We start from the raw sequence: 21,733 nt of genomic DNA, 5'->3' as shown, positions 1-21,733 counted from the left end.
TAGGTTGCATCCACACTGGAGAAATAACCCGGTGTGGCACCACTTTAACTCTTTGTCTGTCTCAAGGCTATGGAATTCTGGGAGTTGGAGTTTGTTGTGGGGCCCAGAGCGGAGCGCTCAGCTCTGGGCCCACAGCAAACTCCAACTCCCAGAATTCCATAGCCTTGAGACAGACAAGTTAAAGTGGCGCCACACCGGATTATTTCTCCAGTGTGGATGCACAGCCTTAGTCACCACAAAAGTTTTAATTGCTTTTGCTGTAGCAGATTGACAGGGCTGCTGCCTGGACTCTTCAAAACTACTTTAAATGGGCAAACTGTCTAAAGGAATAAGAAATGAAAACACCAACCAATATAAACAAGACTGGGAAGAAATAATAATCTATCTCCAAAAGAACTGGGGGGAAATAACTATGGGACTAGATTTAGATTAAAGTATAATCAAGTACTTAAGCTTAAAAAATTAAAAAAACAATTTGTGTAATTAAAGTGTATCTAAAGGTATCAAAGATTTTTTTTTCTTTTAAGTTTAATAAAACATGGGGTTTTATTTCTAGAAAGGAAGGAAGAAATATCCAATTTGCTTAAATAATAGATATTTTGATAAGACTGCTTAAAAATATCTCCAAGTCTTAAGTAGAGAAGTAATGAATGTGAATTTATGGGAGTGGGTGAATTAGTAATTTTTGTACTGGTTATTATCTGTACAATTTGTATCTGTACTTGTATTTGTTTCTGTCTTTTTTGTATGAGTGAAATTGCTATAAATGTAATTTTTATACCATGTTTTTTAAAACTAATAAAAACTAAAATTTAAACAAAACTACTTTAAATGTGTTGCTTTTATAATACTTGTACCGCTAATATCTATTTCTTTTATGTGTATCGTGGCTTTGAAGGGCTTAAATACCTGAAAGATTCTAGATCCTATTTGATCTTGGTTAGTACAGTCTGCCCTCCACATATGCGGGGGATCTGTTCCAGACCCCCCCTCCCCGGGCGTATGGGGAAATGAGCACGTGCTCAAGCCCCATAGAAAATAATGGGGCGTGTGCTCATAGCGGCACACAGTGTGAGTACACACCCCATTATTTCTGACAGGGCTTGGCATCCATGTAAGCTCAAAGACATGGAAGGCAAGCCTGCCTATAAGGAGGACCGACTGTACTTGGATGGGAGACAGCTAGAGAATACTAATGTTGTAGGCTATATTTCAGAAGAAGGAACTGGCAAAACCACCTGTGAGTATTCCTTGCCTAAGAAAATCCTATGCAATTCATGGTGTCACCATGAGGTAACAGGCAACTTGAAAGTTCATACACACAATGTTTTTTAAATACTTCCCATCTTGATTTCAATTTAAATCTCCCTATTCCTGCATAGTGAGGATGTGGTTGTAGCCATCACTGCATGCAGCCTTTAAGACTTTTAAGGATATTTCCACCCTGGATTACAGTTTTATGAAAGCTGATAATTGAACTGTAAAATACAGTACTCTTGGCAGCAATAACTTTCTCTTCCACTAGAAGACCATTAGCTCATAAAGGTAATGCCCATAAGACTAATAATAAAGATACTAGTGTGAACTTGCTTTGGTTTGTTGTTCTGCAGACTGCCACATTACATTATGTTGTAGCCACAAAGGGCATGGATGCATAGAATAAATGGGTGGGGGGAGAATTCGTTTGGATGATAGACTGATACTACAATGTTTGTTGTTCTTGGGTTTTGTTTTCCCCTTCTCCTGATTATTCAGTACAGTTCCATCCAAGGTGACTGTTACGTTAGCCGCTGGTAAAGGCTAAACAGTGGAAATGTCCCATAATATAGATCTCACAGTACAAACAACAACATTCAGAAAGACTATGGTCTTTATAATACTGATAATACAAAGTTAATGCAGATATTCTGATACACAGAGAAAATTAAAAATATCTCCATACTGTCACTATATGTATTGGTAATAACAGAAATTCTGTAAGGCCAAAGCCACATTCACAAAGCATACAGCTGTTAAATCCAGTCCATTTTTCTGCTGCTAATCATGTCATACTCATACAGCTCTGCCAGTAATAAAATTGAGAAGCAGGAAATAAAGTAAGTTGGGGTGGATCAGAATCCATTCTCCACTGGGCACATATCCTTAAGAATTAAGATGGGAATGGTTTTCGACCCATATTTTTAGATTTCTGACTTTTAGGCTAATGGACTGCTTACAGATCAAAGCAGATTGCATTATTTTAAGGCACATATTCCTCCAGATGTCAGACTAATTTCCAGTATTTCTCACAACTGGCTAAATTAGTCTGGGCTGTTGGGACCTGTGGTCCAGCATCATCGGTAGGGCCACATAATTCCCACCCCTGGTCCATTCATAAAGCCAAACCTGCTAACTTGCCTAATACAGATTTATATACAATCATTAATACAGCTTTCATTTCCCGCCTAAGGGAATAATCCCATTTTTAGTAGACCTTTAAATATCAAGACAGCAAGATATTGCAAGGTGATGAAGTACAAATGTCTTTCTTAAAGTAGTCAGCAATTTTAATGTAAATTAAATTGGTGGACTATGATCTCTTGAGTAACAAGCATCAACACAATAATAAGATAGAAGAAGCATTTTCTAGTGAAAAATACTATCTGTCCTCCTTCGTTGTTTCTAGTTCATCATCTTCATCCTCCTCATCATCGTCCTCATCATCATCTTCTTCCTCTTCTTCCTTTTTCAATTGATTCCTGGAAATCTGCTATCATAAAATATAACAAATTGGAGCTTTTGGGTAATTAGATTATAGAAAAAATAGAATTAAGCTTCAAAAAAGCAGTTACTTTTGCATTATGAAAAGCTAGTATGTTATATTTAAAACAGGATTTTTGTCTAAAGAGGAGGAGATGCATTGTTGGCAAGTACAGTCGGCCCTCCACATTTGTGGGGTGCAGGACCCCCAAGAGAACCGGTGCCAACTATATCCCAACGCTGGTTACTCTTGCTACTTTTCAGTAGCCTGGTCTTTCATCCTCCTTTTCTCCCTAGTTAAGCAGGCTGGACTCTGCGTGCCTGAATCTAGATAGGGTTGCTGGATTGCTTTTTGGTAATCTGCCTCCATGGTCCCTCTCCCCTGATATAAGGTGATTGCTCTCAATGGTATTCCAGGGAGCCTGAGCTGCACTGTGGAGAGAGGGCAGGTGAAAAAGACCAACCCACAGAGCAGCCAGCTTTAGACGGTGGCTGACAGCCGATGTTATGTTTGCTAGTATTCCTCCCTTTTGACGCCTGAGGCTGTTGTGTGAACATGCATGTGGTGGCATCAGGCTTTTAGTTGCTGGCAAATCCACAAATAAATCTTCAGATCTCAAACCTGCAAGTGGGGTGTGTGTGAGACTAATCATATAAAGGACTGGAGAGCCTGTGAAAAACATAGAGACAGTGTTTGAATTTCCTGTGGCCCACACCATCCTTACTCAAGCAAGTAAAGAGCAGCCCCTGCTCCAAGGGGAAAAGCATTAAAAGAATGCTTTGAAAGTGATGATCCAGAAAGCTCTCGGCTTTTTCAACTCATCTGAGGAATGGGAAGAAAACAGGCATCAAAAAGAAAGAGATGGCCTACTTTCTTTGGCTCTTTGGCCTTGTTGGGTTACCGTCTCTGAATGGGTGGGAACCCTTTCCCATCCCTGATATAAGGGCATATTCACACAACACTTTTTATTTCTGATTGTGCCTCTATTCCTGTATAATACACATTCAGCAATTAGTGTTCTATCCTACCTGAACAATTCCAGCACAAGGTTTGGATGAACTAGTCCTCTGAAGGGGAGACTTTGAATTTGCAAGAACTATGTCCAAACGAGACTGATGGTCTGGTGGATAAAGTGAACTCCGAAACACCTGTTAAAAAAGCTTGCATTCAGAACATGCATTAAACAAATGGTTTTTCGTATAGTATATATTACATGAGCCATTTCTTTATCACTTTGCTTCCCAAGGTACCCATACATGTATTTATGTCCAGTTGGCCCTTCTTATACACAAATTTTTTTATACATGGATTCAAGCACCCATGGTTTGAAACTGTTCAAAAAAAGTATAAATTTCAAATACGAAACCTTGATTTTCCATTTTTTTTTATAAGGGACACCATTTTGCTATGTCATTATATTTAATGGGACTTGAGCATCCACGGATTTTGTTATCTATGGGGGATCTTGGAACCAAACCCCAGTGTATAACAAGAGTCCACTGTATATCATGCTTATATTTAAAGCTGTTTTTAAAATCTAAATTTTCCTATCACTTCTGAATCTTCCGTTAATGGACAGATGCTATATTTTATTTTTATTTTTTTATTTCTACACAGTGTATCCAGTGGGCCAATGAAACAGCTACTGTCAGGAGGATGGGTTCTGGAGTATTGAGCAACCCTCCAGATCAAATTTGGACTAGGGTAGGAAAGATTTGGAGGAACTACTTCTCTGTTATATGAGCAAAGATCTTCTGGTGCTGTTGTTAATCTTTGGTCTGCTTTAAAATACTGTCCTTGTTTTAAGCAATCTGACTATAGTCACTGAAAGACTGTACAGGCATTTTCAAATAAGTTCACTGAACATTAGGCCAATGGTGTGTGAGCTAGATATGCTACAGAAAAATGCCATGAATTAAATATTGTGTAAAATCATGCATGAAACCCACAGCTGTCTGGGTAACAGTCAGATGTTTCATAAAAATCTATTGTACAACCCTGCATGTAATTCAACAGCTCTCTTACCTCCAAGTCTTCATTCTCATCAATATTTAGTATACTTTGGTAGGCAGCAGTGTAAATCTCCAAGGCTTTTCCATGGAATAGCATTTCAATAGTTATAAATTCTGAAAATATGTTCTAAAAACAGAATAACAGATTTTAAGGTACAAAGTGTAACATGTCATCTTTTCCTCTAGTTATTAATGACAATCTATACATGAATTAACACTATGTATAAAACTAGTAGACTGATTCACTGTATACTAAAAGAAGATATGAACACATGGTTTATATAGCAGCCCCTGTGTAGTTAGAACCAATGCCTTTCCTATAGGCAGCCATTTCTCTTGTATATGCCTGTATGAAATCAAAACTTATTCCTTCACTGAGCCAGGAATGTCATCTTTCTCAGATGACAAACCCTACTATAATATCTGCCCAGCCCCTAGAATGATTTCCCATAGAATTATGGATTTATTTCCTGGCCAGGTTGTTTGACTTAATTGGAGGCCATCATGAAAAGGGCTAGTTTTCCCAACCCTGGCCTACCTGAAGCTATAAATCTTGACCAACTGTTCCTCCCCAGTTTGCCCACGTATTAGCTCCACTGTAAGAATGGCAATGCCTGTAATTCATGCTGAATGGGGATGTTGGGAACTTGTGAGCCAACCCATCTGTAAGGCATCAGTTGGGGAAGACTGCATTAGCTCCTTCTATTCAGCATCAAATCGACAACTCAGATTTTATCTATAAACTGCAAGAAACTGGGAACAGCATTCCTCTGAGGGTGTACACAGGAACTTGCCTTCAACGAACATTCAGGACTCATAGATCCTTCCCCACCCATCTTTTAGAACTGCATGTTGCCTGTGCATTACTCTAATGGTCTGTTAGGTGCTCATGAGAAGAGCTCTGTGCATAGGGTGAATAGATGTCCTAACCGCAAAGTAGGACAAAGCACCGAAAAATGTAGGGCCTTCAGGACAAATATAGGGCAGTCAATTAAAACGTAGAACATTAACAAATAAAAGCTAAAAACATTTAAAATGCATGCTTCTTGGTTATGTTCAAAATGGATGACATTTTGAAATTCCTCCTGGACATAAGGTTGAAATGTAGGACATGTCCTGGAAAAGAAGGACTTCTGGTCATCCTGAGCTTATGGATGCATATGCATAGAGGGATCTCCTACATGTGTATCCTAGCAAATTTGACTGCATATACTTCAAATTTGGAGAATTTCCTCTGAAAACTCAAATCTACTTTCACCAAATAAACGATCTAAATAATGTGTCCTTCAGCTGTTTTAAGGTTGCTGCTTTATATTCAAACTCATTACCAACCTTTATGTCTTTTATTTTTTGTTTTTCAAAGTTGTCAATGGTTTCTTCCAACTGTCGAGTTGTTCGAGTAGCATCAAGTGAAGCTCTCTGTAATTCACTTTCAGCCTTAAAATGTAAATAAAGATAAATTAGCTCTAAACTTCATGTTCTAACTTTTATTTATAATTTATTATACTGTGCCAAAATGGAAATTACAACAATTGCATTTTCCAAACATATACTATTAATCTACTGAAACCTGTGTTTCCAAGATTTCGAAAACACAGCAGGCCTTTTGAAATGTATTGAAAACTATAGATACACTAATGAAGTTTTGTTCCTATTTTAAGTTAACTGTGAATGTATAGTAGTAGACTGGGGGATGCTATAGGGAAAAGGCTAATGAGAACTTTTTTGTGCAACAGATTTACATGAGATGTCTTAAAAGATCATACATTTTTTCTGGGTTAATACACTGAGAAATGTGGCCATTTCTGAAATGTAATCTATTGAGTTTTCTATGTATAGATTTGCCCATATGTGAACATTACCAGAAATAGGAATCATCCATCCCCAATTGTCTGAAGTATAGGATGTGAGAATGTGTTTAAAATTCATTTTTCTCTGTTAAGTGATTTTAAAGTTGAAAATGGATGGAGCATAAGTGCACACACAAAGCCCTGGACAGATCACAACTGTCATATACAGGATTACTTTAATTCGCAAATTCAAGCTTTAGTAGCAAACCAGAAAACTTTATTCAGAAACCCAGGATGTTTCTTGCAGACCCTTGTTGTCATCACTGAGAAACCACTGTTAATACAGTGTAATTATAGCATCTGGTAATTCAGATTTTGAGTGGACTGACACCCCATTCATCCATCAAATCAAACAAGCTCACTTTTCCTGTGTGAAGTTGAAGTAACTTTTTCCTTTCCCATGACTGCATCTTTTTACCCCATACCATCCTTTGTCATGAGACTGACTTTGAAACTCCCTGCAGTCTCTCCTCACTTTCCCAACTGCTTGTTAACCACCCAAGGATTGTGATCAACAGCCTTAACAATTAACTCATGACCATATTCAACCAGTATTCGTTCCATATAATACGTTGTAAGCAATCCCAGCTATGGCAGGCAAACCTGACCCCTATTAACCACGGCAAGCTCCTGACAATGAACTGTCAGGAACTGTCTTAGACAGTGGAAGCAAGATTAAAAATGTGATACAAAGTTGGTTTCATAAGTATCAAGGCTGCTGCAGGGGGAAACCATTAAAAGGAGCACAAAGAACAGAAGATTGACAGAACTATAGCATAGTACGGAAGAAACAGGAAAAAGTGATGAAAGAATTATTATTAGGAATATACAAAGGGAGCCCAAAAGGCTTCATACTTATGTTTAGGGAAATGTTAGAAACTAATGTCGAAAGCAGCTATTGGTACAAAAAAATTAGTATAAAAATGGCTGATATGATAGTGAACTAAGGGAAAGACAATCTTTTAGAAGGAATTTTTCAGAGAAGTAAGAGGAAACATGAATAATAAGGAACTGTAGCATATAGACGACATTATCATTGCATGCATGAAGGTGTGAAAACGATCAATAGTTGGTATTACATAAACAATATAAGACTAGAATTATTTTCATTTCCTACTTTTTCAAGTCTACTTACACTGGAAAAATACAGATTTAGCAGTACTGAATTCTTAATTAACAGCAGCTGATGACATTTCTCTGCAATACAACACCTAATTATAATAAAGACACAGCTGGTGTACTGTCCACTCAGAAGGGTGCAAAGAAATAAAGTAAGTAGAATTATCAGTACTAAACTTTATGTTTTCTCAAATAGAAGACCCACCTGAGACTGTAATCAGCATTGAAGGGAAAAGTACTAAATTAAGGAAAATGTTTTTGAAATATTTAAAGTAGATAAAGTCATCTATACATAATGTAATTCACAGAAACTGAGCCCTATTAGGCACTCATAGCAATCATTGCTGGTTTTATTTTTAGAAAATCATGAATTTTTAACAGAATAATGAGCAAGGATCAAGTGCATCAATGGCAGATAGAGCCTTCTGAATCCAGTTGATTTGTCAACCCAGCTGCCAATCAAATACAGAATATTGTAAGAGATTGGAAAGGGATAACATCTATACATACAGACACACATTTCTGCAAATGTATTTACAGTATGTGATTAAAAACAATCTACTGAAGTGATACTACTTAGCTGTATGCAAAAGATACAATAATGTGCCGATCTGATGGATTTCGCTGGCGTGTTCTTTCAAGTTGAGATAACTGTTTTGCTTCTCGATTCTTTGCTGTTAATGTTGCTTTGAGATCCTCCTGCAATTATATTTATAAGATATGTTACGGGTTATAACAGAGACTTTCAGAGGCTGAGTTCTTGATAACTAATCTTAACTAAACAATACTTTTCCAAACAGTAAGCGTTCAATTTTGTCTAATAAAATGGCATATGCTTAGACTATTGATCAAAACTAGATTATATACTGCAGTCAAATATTACTGTTTCCAAATTAAACATTTCTAATAAAACAAGCGTATATTGAATACCAATTCATATGATTTATACATATAGAAAAAAATGCTTGTTTGAAACAGATAAGGTGTGAACATCACATCTCCAATTTCTACTCTTAATGGCAAATTAAGAAAACAAGGACAAAGTTATACCATAAAATATCCTAAAGACATTGAAGTTGGTGTTTAAATTGCTGGTAGCTTTCTAATTCAGGGTTGCTTCTATTTTGAGATCATACATACTATCCCAGTCATGAAGGATGGATACATCAGTGACTCTTAGTCATAATGGCAGTTTCCAAATTCAGGGGCAGTCCCCTTATTTTACTAATTCTTACCAAATTATTTTCTTTCCTGAAGCCCATCAGCTATAGTTGTAGAAATGTAAATGTTTTCAGTTGAAAATATATTTTCTGTGGATTAAAATGCCAGCTACATTTCAAGAGTTTACTAGCACTGTCAACTATAAGAGATAACAGGGGTCACTCCACATCCGCGAATTTCGCATTTGCAAATTTGGTTATTCGTGGGCTCTCTCCTGGCCACTTCCATGCTTGAGATAGGTGTCCCAGGCATCGGAGGGGAGATGGGAACGGCTCATCTTATTCACGGATTTTCCACATTCATGAGGGTCTTGTTCCCCTAACCCCAGTGAATGTGGAGGGCCAACTGTATTTTGAACCAAACAGGTAAAGTGTTATGGAAATCGCAGGAAACCAGGACTTTCTCTCACAAAGCCAAGGTACTGACGAAGCAGAATGACAGAGGACCCAGAAGTCTAAGAATTCAAAATTTATTTCCAGTTGTCGAGAAAGGAAAAACGTTCTTGGTGGAAATCTATGTTCCAAAAAACCCAAGACCCCGAACAGTCCAAAATGGTTTATTTTTATAGTGAATTACACAAAGAGCTTCTTCAATGCATCTTATTGGCTAATTTACAGTTCAAACATACAGCTTTCTTGCAATCAGGGCAAAGACACATGCATACATTAGGATTGCATTCCATTCATTGTTCTCCCCCTCGGCTACTCTGCCCCCCGCAACCTTCAGCAGCCTCCTTATCTTGAATGACTTATGACTCCCAAAGTTTGTTCCTGGCTCTAGGCCTTCACTTAGGTCAGCTTGTGCCTTAAATGCCTCTGCTCCAATCCTTGTTTATATTTCTTGGGGGCCTTACTCTAAAAATGCTATTTCTCTTGACCATGGTGACTCCATCTTTCTATAAATCTATTATAGCAGAAAATTCACCCATCACAAAGTTGTCTTAAGAACATAAGAAAATATGCTATGTACTGATGCCTTTGAAGGTGGCTTTGAAGATGGGCTGGAAATGGCAGTTAATTTAGAATGCAGCTGCTAGATTGGCAAAAGGCTCTCAGTATTTTGAATGTACAGCACTTGCACTGTCCCAGGGACACTAACTCCCAGTGTTTTCAAGTTCAATTTGAAGAGCTGATTTTGAGATATAAAGCCCTTCACAGCTTCTTAGATTGTCTGAAGAAGCACCAGTCTCTCAATTTACCTTCCTTTATTTAAAGATTCTCAGAGGGATCTGAGGTATTCTTGCCACAAGAGATGAAGGCTTTATTGTTGTGTTTTTACTGTTGTTATGTTGATTCATGAACTGATCCTTTAAGATAAATTTTTAACTGATTTTTAAATCTGTAAACTAAGAATGTTGTGAAAGATGATTTAGAATAAATACTTACTATGAAGAAGCATCCTGCATGAGCATACAAAATGTCTGTCTCAAGCAGCATCCTCTTTCCCACACCAGCCAAACAATGCCCCTGGGTTGTTTACAAGCACCACATGAAAGCAATAGCCCTTTACTTTTGGTGTTCTCCAGCAACTAGTATTCAGAAGCATGCTGCCTCTCATCTTGGAAGTACGATAAGGCTATCAAGATTAGTAATCTCTGACAGACTTCTATATATTTGTCAGATCCCTTTTTATAGCAATCAAGGCTAGTGAAATGTTTTGTCTCTATGTAGCCCCATTTATCCTTTTATTACAATATCCTTTTTTAAAGCAAATAATACAGAAAGTCTCAGCCACAACTTTGTTTAAATAAGAAAGCAACAGTTATCACAAGGATATTAAACTATGGTGTGAAGTTAGTTTAATATTTTGATGTGCTGCAATGCTGGTAATTATTGATAGTTTCCCAGTTTGGATGATATAGGAAGCTGGTTAATTATGAGGCTTTTGGATTAATTTACGTGTACTTAATGGTCTGTTTAGCCCATTTCTTATTATTAAGACAAGATAAAGTAATCCAAGCATGGTCATTGTGTAAAAGGAGTTTTGCCTGTTTTGAATTCTTTGCCATTCTGTTTCTGTGGATGAAACATTCATGTCTAAAATAATTAAATACTGTTTTTGTAGACAGAAAGATCTGATTATATGATGTTATTAGATTTAGAACCAATATTTAGATGCTTAGAGATCTGTCTTTTTGGAAAAGGAACTCTCTTAAACATACAAAGGAAATAAAATCTATCACCTACTTACTCTTTTAAGTTTTATGATTGTCCCATAACATTTCAGAGGTTCAACTACTTTGGCTTCAAGTCTTTCTACCTATAAGAAGTAATTAAGAATAATTTTAACACATTATCTTGATTTTCAAACTTAAAATGTGAGATCAGAGAAATTCAAAAAGCAATTAATGAAGGGTCAAGAATACTTCAGGTTCTGAATACAGAAATCTAAACTAGGTCTCAGTATTTATTACACATATAAAAACTGCCTTTTGCCTTATTTAAAATACATCTTGTTAATCTTTTAAATGATTGATTAAACTGAAAACAACTGATATGTCACCACAGGAACCTTTGGATATGCCAAAGAAATATATGTTAATTTCATACACAAAAGTAATATGTAAAAGGAAAACTAATATTTTCTCTCTCATTTATTTTACTATTAATTCAGCAGTACCAAACGAGAAGGACCTTGCAAAGCAAACATATATACCATATATACATCATCAATATACTTCATCAGCTGCACCAGATAATTTTTCAGTATCAAAATATGGTTTGTGTGAATGCTGAAAAAATACCCTGTTGTAGAATAAAAAGTAATTGCTATATCTAAAGAATTTATTCTTTTTGCTTTTTAATAGATTCTGTAGTTTCTTTGGGTTGGGTCCAGATTAACACAGTTACTTGGGTACCACTGAAATCAACAGTAAAAGCTAGTCATTACTAACTTGCCCAGAAGTGTGTCCATATCATAATGGACATGCATCAACCAGTAAGTCTGGCAGTTTTTTGTACATATGCTGCAAGTATCTGGACCCCTTCCCACTCCACCATCTCATCTGGTAAAGATTGAGTCGGGGTAACATGGGCAATTTTTAGAGGGACCAGAAAGTTTCATTGCACAAGTGGAAATATTTTTGTGCAATGCTGAATGTAGCAGTTAACCTGTTGTTTCCACCTGTTCAATCTTAAATGCATAAAGGTATACAGTCGCTCCTCCTATTTTGTGGGGGATCCGTTCCAAACCCCCTTGTGAAAATGGAGTTTCACCTATATTCAAGACCCACTGGCTTGAATATAGGCACGGGCAAGCAGGGGCACACAGGCGCACATCACAGGAACATGTCCCATTCATTCTCCCTCCATTTGTCCCTCATGCATAAACGAGGGACGCAAGTTCAAAGACCACAAGAATGGAGGGAGGACTGTACACACAAATAATAGCCAATAACTTAAGATATTAATATTCTACAACAAAGTGTGCAAATTAAATTGTATACCTCTGCCTGGCGATAATCTTGAAGTTTGGAAAACTCATTTGCAAAATTTTTCAGTCCGAGTTTTAAATTTGGTGTCTCTGTAGCTGCATAGGCATGAATCTCATTTACCAGAAGGTCTGCTTTGTCTCGTAGTCTGGCAGTTTTTCGAACATATCCTGCAAATATCTGACACAGTTCACCAAAATGTTTTTCCACATTTGTAACAGCTTCCCGTACTTGTTTTGTCTGACTGTCCCTGGACAGAAAAAGGAGTTAAAAGAGAATGGTCGCAAACACTGACATCAGACGACAAACAAAGTTGACAACACCTGCAGTTACTGTATTTTCATTTTAGCTTGTTTAAGGACATGAAGGAAAGTAACAACAGATACCTAGATATAAAGCATACTATATTAACAAGAGGTCTAGCTGGACAACATCCTCTTATGAACCCAAAATGTTAAACATGAAGTATTAGCTAAACTGCTCTTGCAAGTAATGTTTAGGTCTTTATTTGTATTATATGTATTCCCTTGTCTACAAGTCCTGAAAGTACTTTGATTTTGTCCTATTAGGCTTCTATGGAAAGATAGGTTGGAAGTCTTGAAGCTAAGAGAGGATCAGCCTGCTCTATTTCCAGAACTGGATCTACTAGCTCTTAAATAGACTTGTGTCTGTAATTCAGTTGAAATATGTACATAGGCTAGATTGAAAATCGTCTTTCTTCTGCAATCTGTCAGTATTCCTAAACAACACATTTCAGACTGAAAGGCACAGGCTTTGAGTGCCACAGAGTTGAAATGCTTCAGTCTACCCTGCCCGTGTGTATAGTTACAAACAACGTAGTATTAAACACCTGACTACAACATACTACTCAACATACGGTCTGAGTCCGGGGCATCACTGGGGAGCAGCATTGGTCCCCAAACACCTGCCTTTTGGCAGAAGCATCCCAGAATCACCAACCCTCGCAATGAATGGGATCCAAGGGTCAAGTTAAGCGGCAGTGTGTCCAAAGGAGGGCGACTAAAATGGAGAAGGGCCTGGAAACCAAGAGGCCCAATGAGGAAGGGAGCCTGGAGAAGAGAAGGTTAGGAGGTGATCCATAGCCCTGTCACGCTGAGGAGGGAGCAGCTTGCTTCCTCAAGTCCGACTTCTCTGAAAGGGCACCAGGAGCGGAGGCGGGGGCTGGCTTTGCGGGCTCCGAGGGCTGCCTCCTTCTCGCTCCCAGCCCAGCCCAGGCCTCCTCCTCCTCCTCCTCCTCCTCCTCCATGTGGCCCCGTCTCCGCCCCGAAGGGCCCTTGGGGCTTAGAAGGGCGCTTACCTGGCCTCCAGCCCCCGGCCCAGCATCAACATGGCGGAGGCAGCAGCGCTGGCTGAGCGAGGCTTTGGCAAAGGCAGCTCTGAGGAGGAAGGGCGGCGCTCTCTCGCTCCCTGATTGGCTGGATGGGCTTCCAGGCCGTTGCCATAGAAACCGAGCATGGAGACGGGGCCTACTCGGCCCTCCAGACCCTCTTTCACTGCTTGGGACAGAGCAGGGGATGAGGAGCCAGTCCAGTGCCCTCCTTGGAACTGCGTCCTCCTTCCCCAGGACATGCCCTCCATGCCAGTCCCACCTTCGGTCCAGAAGAGGCGTTTCAGAGAGATTTCCCAGGATTCCCTAGCGCTGAGCCAGGCGCAGTTAAAGCCATCTCTAACTGGGTTATTTCTGCGGCGTGTTTTGGGCCACACTGCAGAAATAAATCTACTCTGAGGCCGCTTTAAGTGTGCCCTGGCTTGGGAACCCTGTTTATTATCGTTTATCACGGCGCTGGACTTCTCTCTGACAGAGGAGGACAAACGTCTCACGAAACTACAGTTCCCAGAATTCCCTAGCACTGAGCCAGGGCAGTTCAAGCGGTCTCAAACTGGGTTATTTTTGCAGTGTGTTTTGGACCCAAGAAGCATGAATGTATGTTATGTTTCTCTCTGAAGATGCCAGCCACAGATGCAGGCGAGATATCAGGAATAAACTCTTCTAGATCATGGCCACAGAGCCCCAAAAAACAACAAAAGACTATGAATTTATGTGTTTTTAGCTTTTGTAGGGCAACGTCCTACATTTTTCTGGAAGGTCCGGGAGGAATTTCAGAATGTCCTCCGTTTTCAGCATGACTAAGAAGCATGAACGGACATCTTTAAACGGTTTTAGCTTTTGTTTCGTCACGTCCTACATTTTTCTGGATGGTCCTGCATTTTGCGGTGCCTTGTCCTCTGAAGGAGAGTCCGTCACCTTCTGAGGCCGTCTGTTCCGCGGCTGAACGGCTCTTATAGTAAAAAACAATGTTCTTCCAAATGTTTAGGTGGAATATGTTTTCTTGTCATTTTAATCCATTGGTTTGTGCTTTAATCTCTGGAGCAGCAGAAAACAAACTTGCTCCATCTTCTACATGCCATCCCTTCAGCTATTTAATGATAGTTATCATGTCACCTTGTCTCTCAAGGATAGTCACTTCTCTTTTAGGTCCAGTCCATCAAAGACAAGCAAGTGACGTTTCTTGTGGGTTTTTCAGGCAATGTGGCCATATTCTGGAAGAGTTTATTCCTGACGTTTCACCAGCATTAGATACAAATCCTCCTTGCATATCCTCCCACCCTGAGGTCTTGCCATTCAGCAACAGACCAACATGTAAATCGCATGCTCTCAGTCAAGGATCACACAGTATATATGCCAGCAACCTCTGAAGATGCCAGCCATGGATGCTGGTGAAACGTCAGGAATAAACTCCTCCAGAACAAGGCCCAAGAAACCACCAAAAAGTATGGATTCCAGACATGAGACCCCTTGACTTTACATTGTTGTTATTATTATTATACTCACTATAAACGCTCTCCATGCAAAACAAACAAAATCACAGCGTGGAAGAGCCAAGGGTTTGGCACCCACATGTTCTGTTTCATCTTCAAAACAGTTGCAAAGAACAATGTGTGGCTGTAATAATAATATTTGTTTCTTACCCACTCTCCCCACGGACTGAGGCTGGGAGCAACAGACAAACAACATCAGTTAAAATGCATCAGTTAAAAACACAAATCAGTTCAAAAGTGGGTTTAGTTGTGCTTTTAACTTTTGTCTGTTTTGGGTCCTTTTACATTGCTGCAGATGATTTTAATTCTTTGTGAGTTTTACTGAGATGTTTAAAAATGTTTTATCTGTGAGCCACCTTGGGCCCCTCCTGGGAGAAAGGCGGCCTACAAAGTGATTAAATAAATAATAAGCTTAAAAGGCCAAACAGATGCCGATGTATGTAGATGAGACGAGGGTTGTCAAGGGTGGAAACCAAAGAAAGAGAAAGGCCCTGAGGTGGATTCCTCAGGAGATGCAGGGCTGAGAGACCTCAAAGGTGGGTGACAAAAATGGTGAAGGGTCTGGAAACCATGTCCTATCAGGAACGACTTATGCAGCTGGGGATGTTTAGCCTGGAGAAGAGAAGGTTTGAAGGGGGAGGGTAGCAAGCCCTCCCAACCTATGCCAGAAGGGTCCTTGGAGAACCCAGCAACAAAGAGAGTCAAGAGTCTGAACTGTGGTCCAAAATAAGCACACCTTTATTTTCCGTACGGGGTGACAGCCGCCTATATGGCAATTTTCAAGACTGTCACACACAATTGTCTTTCTTCAACCCTTTTATACATTCCAAAAATGCAAGCATAGCTTTAAGCAACATCTCTTTTTGGGTTAGTTTTTAACATTTCTTAATAATTCCCCAGAACCAGTTTATTGGCTCATTCCTGTCTTCCTGCCTTCCTGGCAAGTTTCCACAGTTCTGGTTAATCTTTCACAATCCCCATTGTTCCTCCTATCTCTAGTTTGGATTGCTTGGCCATGTTGTAATCATTAAGCTGCTTAATCGTTCTGTGGCCATTGCAGGTGGCTGTCCCTCTCAGGTTAAGAGGTGATATGATAGCCCTGTTTAAATATTTGAAGGGATGTCATATTGAGCAAAGAGCAAGCTTGTTTTCTGCTGCTCCAGAGGCTAGGACCCGAAGCAATGGATGCAAGCTACAGGAAAAGAGATTCCACCTCAACATTAGGAGGAACTTCCTGACAGTAAGGGCTGTTCAACAGTGGAACAAACTCCCTGGGAGCGTAGTGGAGTCTCCTTCCTTGGAGGTCTTTAAGCAGAGGCTGGATGGCCATCTGCTGGGGATGCTTTGATGGAGAGTTCCTGCATGGCAGAATGGGGTTGGACTGGATGCCCCTTTGCGGTCTCTTCCAACACTGATTCTATGAAAAGAGCCAACGAACTGCCACCCTTTCTCTGTCAAGCATTTTCCTTCTCCCTTCCTCCCTCCCTTTGCGCATGCGCCCCATTGTACCCGGAGCCACAGCAGATTGATCTCCGAGGCAGTGAGCTTCCGGTTTATCTCCGCCTTCTCCTGGTGCTTCCTGGAGGACGGAGCGGTGCTTGTGCGCACGCGCGGCCTCTAGGAGCGTGAGGGGGGCTCTCGTTATGCCTGTCTCGCGGGAGACGAGGCCCATAGAGTGGAGCGCGGCGGCCATCTTGTTCCCCGCCGGCTGAGCAGAAACGCTGGCGGAACCTCGGGGCTCGCGAGCTGCAGGCCCGGTTAGTCTGGGGGAGGCTGGCGAGGGCGGCCGGAGGAGTGCGGCCGGGGCTCCTTCGGGAGGGAGGCTGGGCGGGTCCCGCGGGCGTGAGCCAGGCTTGGTCCGAGGAGGAGGAGGAGGAGGAGGAGGGCCCTTGGGCGCCTGGATCGTGGAAGCGGGACTCTTCGGGGGAGCTGCCCAGGAAGAGGAGGCGGGACTGAGGCCGAGCATCTCTTCGGGTTCCACCAGCGAGGCTTCCCTGCTCCTGGAGCCCTTCGCTGGGAAGGAAGAGGTCTCTGCTCCGCTCTGGACCCAAGGACCCCTGCCTTCGTGGGAAAGGAGCAGAGGAGGCCCCGCTTTAGGAGGAACGGAGCCCGGGGATTCCAGGGGATGGAATGGGCCCTTCGCCCCTCGGAACAGGGGCCTCTTTCCGAGGAGGATTCAGGGCTGAAGGGCTGGCAAGCGTCCCTTAACGGGAGGAACTCTTCTGGGGATGTCTTACTGTAATCATAGGATTCTCCTGCTTTCCAGCGCCATCAATCCTCGGCAGAAAGAGCTGGGTAAAAGAAGAGGCAGAATTCGTAGCTTCATTCCCTCCGCAGCCCTTCTTCCTCAAGGCTCCCAAGAGCCTTTCTCTCTCCTCACAAGGAAGCCCCCTGAACTGAAGGAGGTCTGTCTCCAAGTCCATCGCTTTCAGGTCTCAGCCTAAACGTCTCGTTTGAAGTTGCATCTCTCTTAAGAAACTGCTAATATGGCCTCTCAGTGGTTTTGGTCTGGCAAGGACACTAACGCTTGGCTTTGTCTGTCAGCTGTGGATTTAGCTGCTTGCAGGTAACAATTTGAACCAAAGACATGACAGCTTTTTCAGCAAGGAAGAGCAAACATTTCTTCCATGCTGAATGGTGTGCTTTGATCATTGGTGTTTGTGGGAAATCTCTGGTGGCCAGGAGCATTCGGAATAGCTAGTTCTGTCGCATTTGTTGCCATACTTTTGTATAGCGTAACATTGCTGCTGCATTGAGTTTGTGAGTAACCAGTCCTTGGACATCTCTCTTAAGATCACTGGAAATGTTGCCAATGACTTCTCTGCGATGTAGATTGAACTCCTTGAAAACCAATGGATCAGACATGTCAAACTAGGCGAGAAAGAGATCCAGACTGGCATTGTACAACAAGCATTTGACGTGGCAAGGCTCACAGTCTTTGGCTTTTTGGGTCTTGTTCATCAGCCGCAGGTGGCTTCTGTTCTTGTAGTAATCTTCTGTTAGTAGAAGATTTAAGCTGAAATAGGCCTTTGTGAAGTATTAGAGGGCAGTTGATTTCGATAAGCTCCAGTGAACTCAGTGGGACTTACTTCTAGGTGAACTTGCATAGCATTCAGCCGCACTGTTTTATTGTGGTCTCTTTTACTCATTCCTTAAATCTTTTCTCAGTTTTGTAGTACGTTGTGTACTTGGTTTTGTGGCATGTCCTTGTTCTAAGCTACAGAGGTGTTGTAAGATTATGTTGTATTCTTCCGAATTCATGGCTTAATGACAAACGTTTGTGAGAGAACTGAAATGAACATTATCAGTACATTTTCCTTGGATTTCTGCTTTTGGGATTTGTTTATTGGGAAAAGCTTTTAGTAAACAGAAACATTTTTTATGCAACTAAAACATACGAAGAAAAACAAACCAAACAAACGCTAACAATTACCATAAACTGAAGCTACTGAACTAAAACTATTACTGCCTTCCCCTGCCTAACTAATGGATACATTTATTGTATGCCTTCAAGTTGTTTCTGACTTGGGGTGACCCTAATGCGACAAGTCATGAGGTTTTTCTGGGGCTGAGAGCATGTGGCTGCCCAGGATCACTCAGTGCTTTTCCATGGATGAGTGGGGCATCGAATCCTGGTCTCCAGGGTTGTGGCCCAACGCTCAAACCCCTACACCATGATGGCTCTCAATGGATATATACCACTTATACTTCCCTCGTATGATATTATATTTATGTGTTCAGAATATACAAAACTTCACTTATTTAATAAAGCTTTTAATTGGTTCATATCCCAAATTTAAGTACAAATAAACAATACAATTTTAACAATTTCTTTAAATTATTCAAAGTTTTCTCTTTGATCAACATTGCCAATTTGTGCATCGGCCAATTCAGTTGCCTTCATCACCCAGTCTCTTTGTGTAGGAATAGCAGTAGTTTTCCAGATTTCAGCATATATTGTTCTTGCAGTAATGTCCTTTAATACTTCTCAATTTGGTTCTCCAGTAAGAATAACTGGCTTACTGTATCTTCACTTTCAAATTATCTTCCACCACACAGTGAATCCGAGTGCAATATTTCTTTGTTTCATCACAGCTCCACTGCATATGAAAAAGGCCACCTCATTACATCTCCCGCATTTGAGATGTTTGTATATATTTTAGATAACCTATGCCATCTATACTTCATTTTATAAAAAATCTCTCTTAGGCTATAAAACAATGAAAACTTCAAATTCTTTCTTCACATCTTTTCTCATTGCTTCATCTGAATTGGAGAGCTACTATTTTGAGCCCCATTTTAACCATACATTTTTATATGTTCCTCTTCTGTTTCAGATGTCAACAACATTTTTATACATTTTAGCAGTTAAATAATAGAATCATAGAGTTGGAAGAGACCATAAGAGCTGTCCAGTTCAACCCTCTGCCATGCAGGAACACATAATCAAAGCACCACTGACAGATAGCCATCCAGCTTCTGTTTACACACCTCCAAAGAAGGAGACTCCACCGCACCATGGGAGTGTGCTCCACTATTGAACAGCTCTTACTGTCAGACATTGTTTCCCAGCGGAGAAGGTTCAATCCTCCTTAGAATTGGGTTGCTCCTCCCATGAGCTCCTAGAGGCAGGGACATAATGATAATAACAAAAGGACCCCCTGACCCCTCATGGGAGGGGCGACCCAGGAAGTCCAGTTTTTTTCCCTGCCTTGCTCCTAGCAGGACGTGGACTTTCTTCGTTCCTCAGAACAACTTCAACTTTTTTTTTAAAAAAAAATTCCTTTGGGATTCCCCTTTTTCGCCATGAAGAAACCTTCTGCAGCTCAGGGCTCCTCGCCCCTGCCACTCGCTCCGACTCTAGCGGATGCACAGCTGGCTTCTCAACCGGGGTTGGAGGAGCCCAAGGGAGCTCGGCCAGAGGAGGGATCTTCCCTCTCAGCTGCCAAGGCTCTGCGCCCCTGCCCGGCCCATCTTGGGTTGGAGTCCGGCGAGGCGCACCAAGATGATTCCACACGGGCCCCTCCAGCTGCCGTGAGTGCTGGGGCCCCTTCTCCCTCTCCCCAGGCAGGATCTCATCTCCCACCGAAGTGGGCTGCCGCTCTTAGAGCCTTCCTGGCTCGGGAGGTCCCCCATGTCTATGACCACCGGGGGACTCTCCAAGGAGGGTGGAAGGATCCAGAGGGCCCCTGGAGCCCTGTGACCACACTGGAGGGGGGAGACCCAGGAGACCATTGTTATGCTCTCCTTGCTGATGGCCTTGGAGACTCACAGGGCCAGGCCAACCAAGACAGGGCCCCCGCTCAGCCACTGCAGTCTGAGCCGCCCCGCATGCAGAGCCTCTCCCCCCCTCCCAGGTGCGCCCCAGAGCCCTAGACCTATGGGGCCTCCAGGAGGGCCGCTGCTTCTTCGCAACCCATGTGGTTGCAGACTGACCTCAGGGCTATGCTGAGGCAGCGCGCCGGCTCAAGTCCCAAGGCGGTGCGCGCCTCCCCGACCACGTGGACGGCAGGCGCCATCTTGCCTGGGCTGATGGCAGGCGCCATTTTGAAGGCCACGGGGGGGGGGACTCCCTGATCATGTGCAGGGGGTCCGCAATCTTGAATGCCTGGATGGGGTAGCCATTTTGAATTGCTGCAGCATAGTGGTGACTGCTGCGGCTATGCCGGCACCTGCCGGCAGCTTCAGCAGGGGGGCGGCTGCCCCTCACACTGCCACCAGAGCGAGTCCTTATGCAGCCTGGCCCAGGGGGGCCACTACACCCCCCCACACACAGTCAGGAGTGCCCCAACCTCCCCTGACAGCAGACCCACCTCAGCAGCCGCTAGCCAGGCAACCACCCAAAGCCCCCCCATGCACCTGGGAGAGATCCTGTCTCGGACAGATCTGGCCACACCCGCCACCGCCAACACCAAGACGGCCTGGTTAGTATCTGGAGCAGCAGCAAACAGGCTTGCTTCATCTTCAACATGACATCCCTTCAAATACTTCAACAGGGCTATCATTTGACCTCTTAACCTTCTCTTCTCCAGGCTAAACCTACCCAGCTCCCTAAGTCAATCCTCATAGGGCATGGTTTCCAGGATACAGTACATCATCAGTACATGGTTGGACTTCAAACTCTGATCTAGTTGTTTAAAACTGTTGCATTTTTATACCCATTTAAAATTTTTTATTTAATTGTCTGTTTAAAAAGCTTATTTAATACATCTCCTTCAGCTCCTCTCTTTGTTTTCAATCTACATTGGTTATTTTCTATTATCAACAAATCCTTCAATCCATCAATCTGAGTTTCAGCTTTTGTATACTGACTTTGTTCATCTTGAAAAATCAGTTGTGCTGTATATCTGTAATTTACATAGATTACAACCCCTTTCTCCCCCCCCCCCCCCCCGAGAGTGTTGAAATACCTAGTTTAGGATTTTTCAAAAGTATTTCATCTTTTTGATGGATACATATCGCTTGCAAGCAAATGACATCATATCTTAATTTCTTCAAGTAATGTCTGTCTTCTTTTGCA

The 21,733-nt window shown here is 41.8% G+C and overlaps 2 protein-coding genes across 7 annotated transcripts in view; one reads left to right on the top strand and one right to left on the bottom strand.

Moving 5' to 3' along the window:
• LOC149317492 (RNA-binding protein 12B-B-like) overlaps positions 1–21,733 on the top strand; it is a 45,817-nt gene that overhangs the window by 18,108 nt on the left and 5,976 nt on the right. Inside the window, exon 1 of one of the 5 annotated variants that reach the window (XM_089517616.1) lies at positions 16,935–16,970. The exons of 1 other annotated variant lie outside the window; for it this stretch is intronic. The gene's annotated coding sequence lies outside the window, so the exon portion shown is untranslated. 3 more of the 5 variants (XM_089517619.1, XM_089517618.1, XM_089517613.1) reach the window with 3 other exon arrangements.
• On the bottom strand, positions 1,849–13,895 carry CIBAR1 (CBY1 interacting BAR domain containing 1). Of its 2 annotated transcripts, none has more exons than XM_089517626.1 (8): positions 13,691–13,895; positions 12,388–12,622; positions 11,133–11,201; positions 8,319–8,420; positions 6,085–6,189; positions 4,766–4,879; positions 3,769–3,888; positions 1,849–2,746 (listed from the first exon to the last, which is right to left on the bottom strand). In XM_089517626.1, exons 1-8 carry the CDS (start codon positions 13,846–13,848, stop codon positions 2,639–2,641), a joined length of 1,011 nt encoding a protein of 336 aa, XP_089373752.1. In that variant the 5' UTR covers positions 13,849–13,895; the 3' UTR covers positions 1,849–2,638. The 2 variants fall into 2 exon arrangements, with proteins under 2 accessions (XP_089373752.1, XP_089373750.1); XM_089517624.1 differs by having other exon boundaries at positions 1,849–2,749; positions 13,691–13,894.

The sequence above is a fragment of the Sceloporus occidentalis genome, unplaced genomic scaffold, assembly GCF_023333645.1.
Source record: "Sceloporus occidentalis isolate IW3139 unplaced genomic scaffold, rSceOcc1.0.p SCAF_3, whole genome shotgun sequence".
Lineage (NCBI taxonomy): Eukaryota > Metazoa > Chordata > Lepidosauria > Squamata > Phrynosomatidae > Sceloporus > Sceloporus occidentalis.
This window is presented reverse-complemented; position numbering and strand designations above follow the sequence as displayed.

Excerpts from the sequence above, each read along its gene's own strand:
- CIBAR1 (XM_089517624.1), bottom strand. The coding sequence starts at position 13,848 with ATGCTCGGTTTCTATGGCAACGGCCTGGAAGCCCATCCAGCCAATCAG. Across the intron at positions 4,880-6,084 it reads AAAAAATAAAAGACATAAAG|AACATATTTTCAGAATTTAT; the intron begins GTTGGTAATGAG and ends TTCTGTTTTTAG. Across the intron at positions 3,889-4,765 it reads ATGAGAATGAAGACTTGGAG|GTGTTTCGGAGTTCACTTTA; the intron begins GTAAGAGAGCTG and ends CTTTTTTAACAG.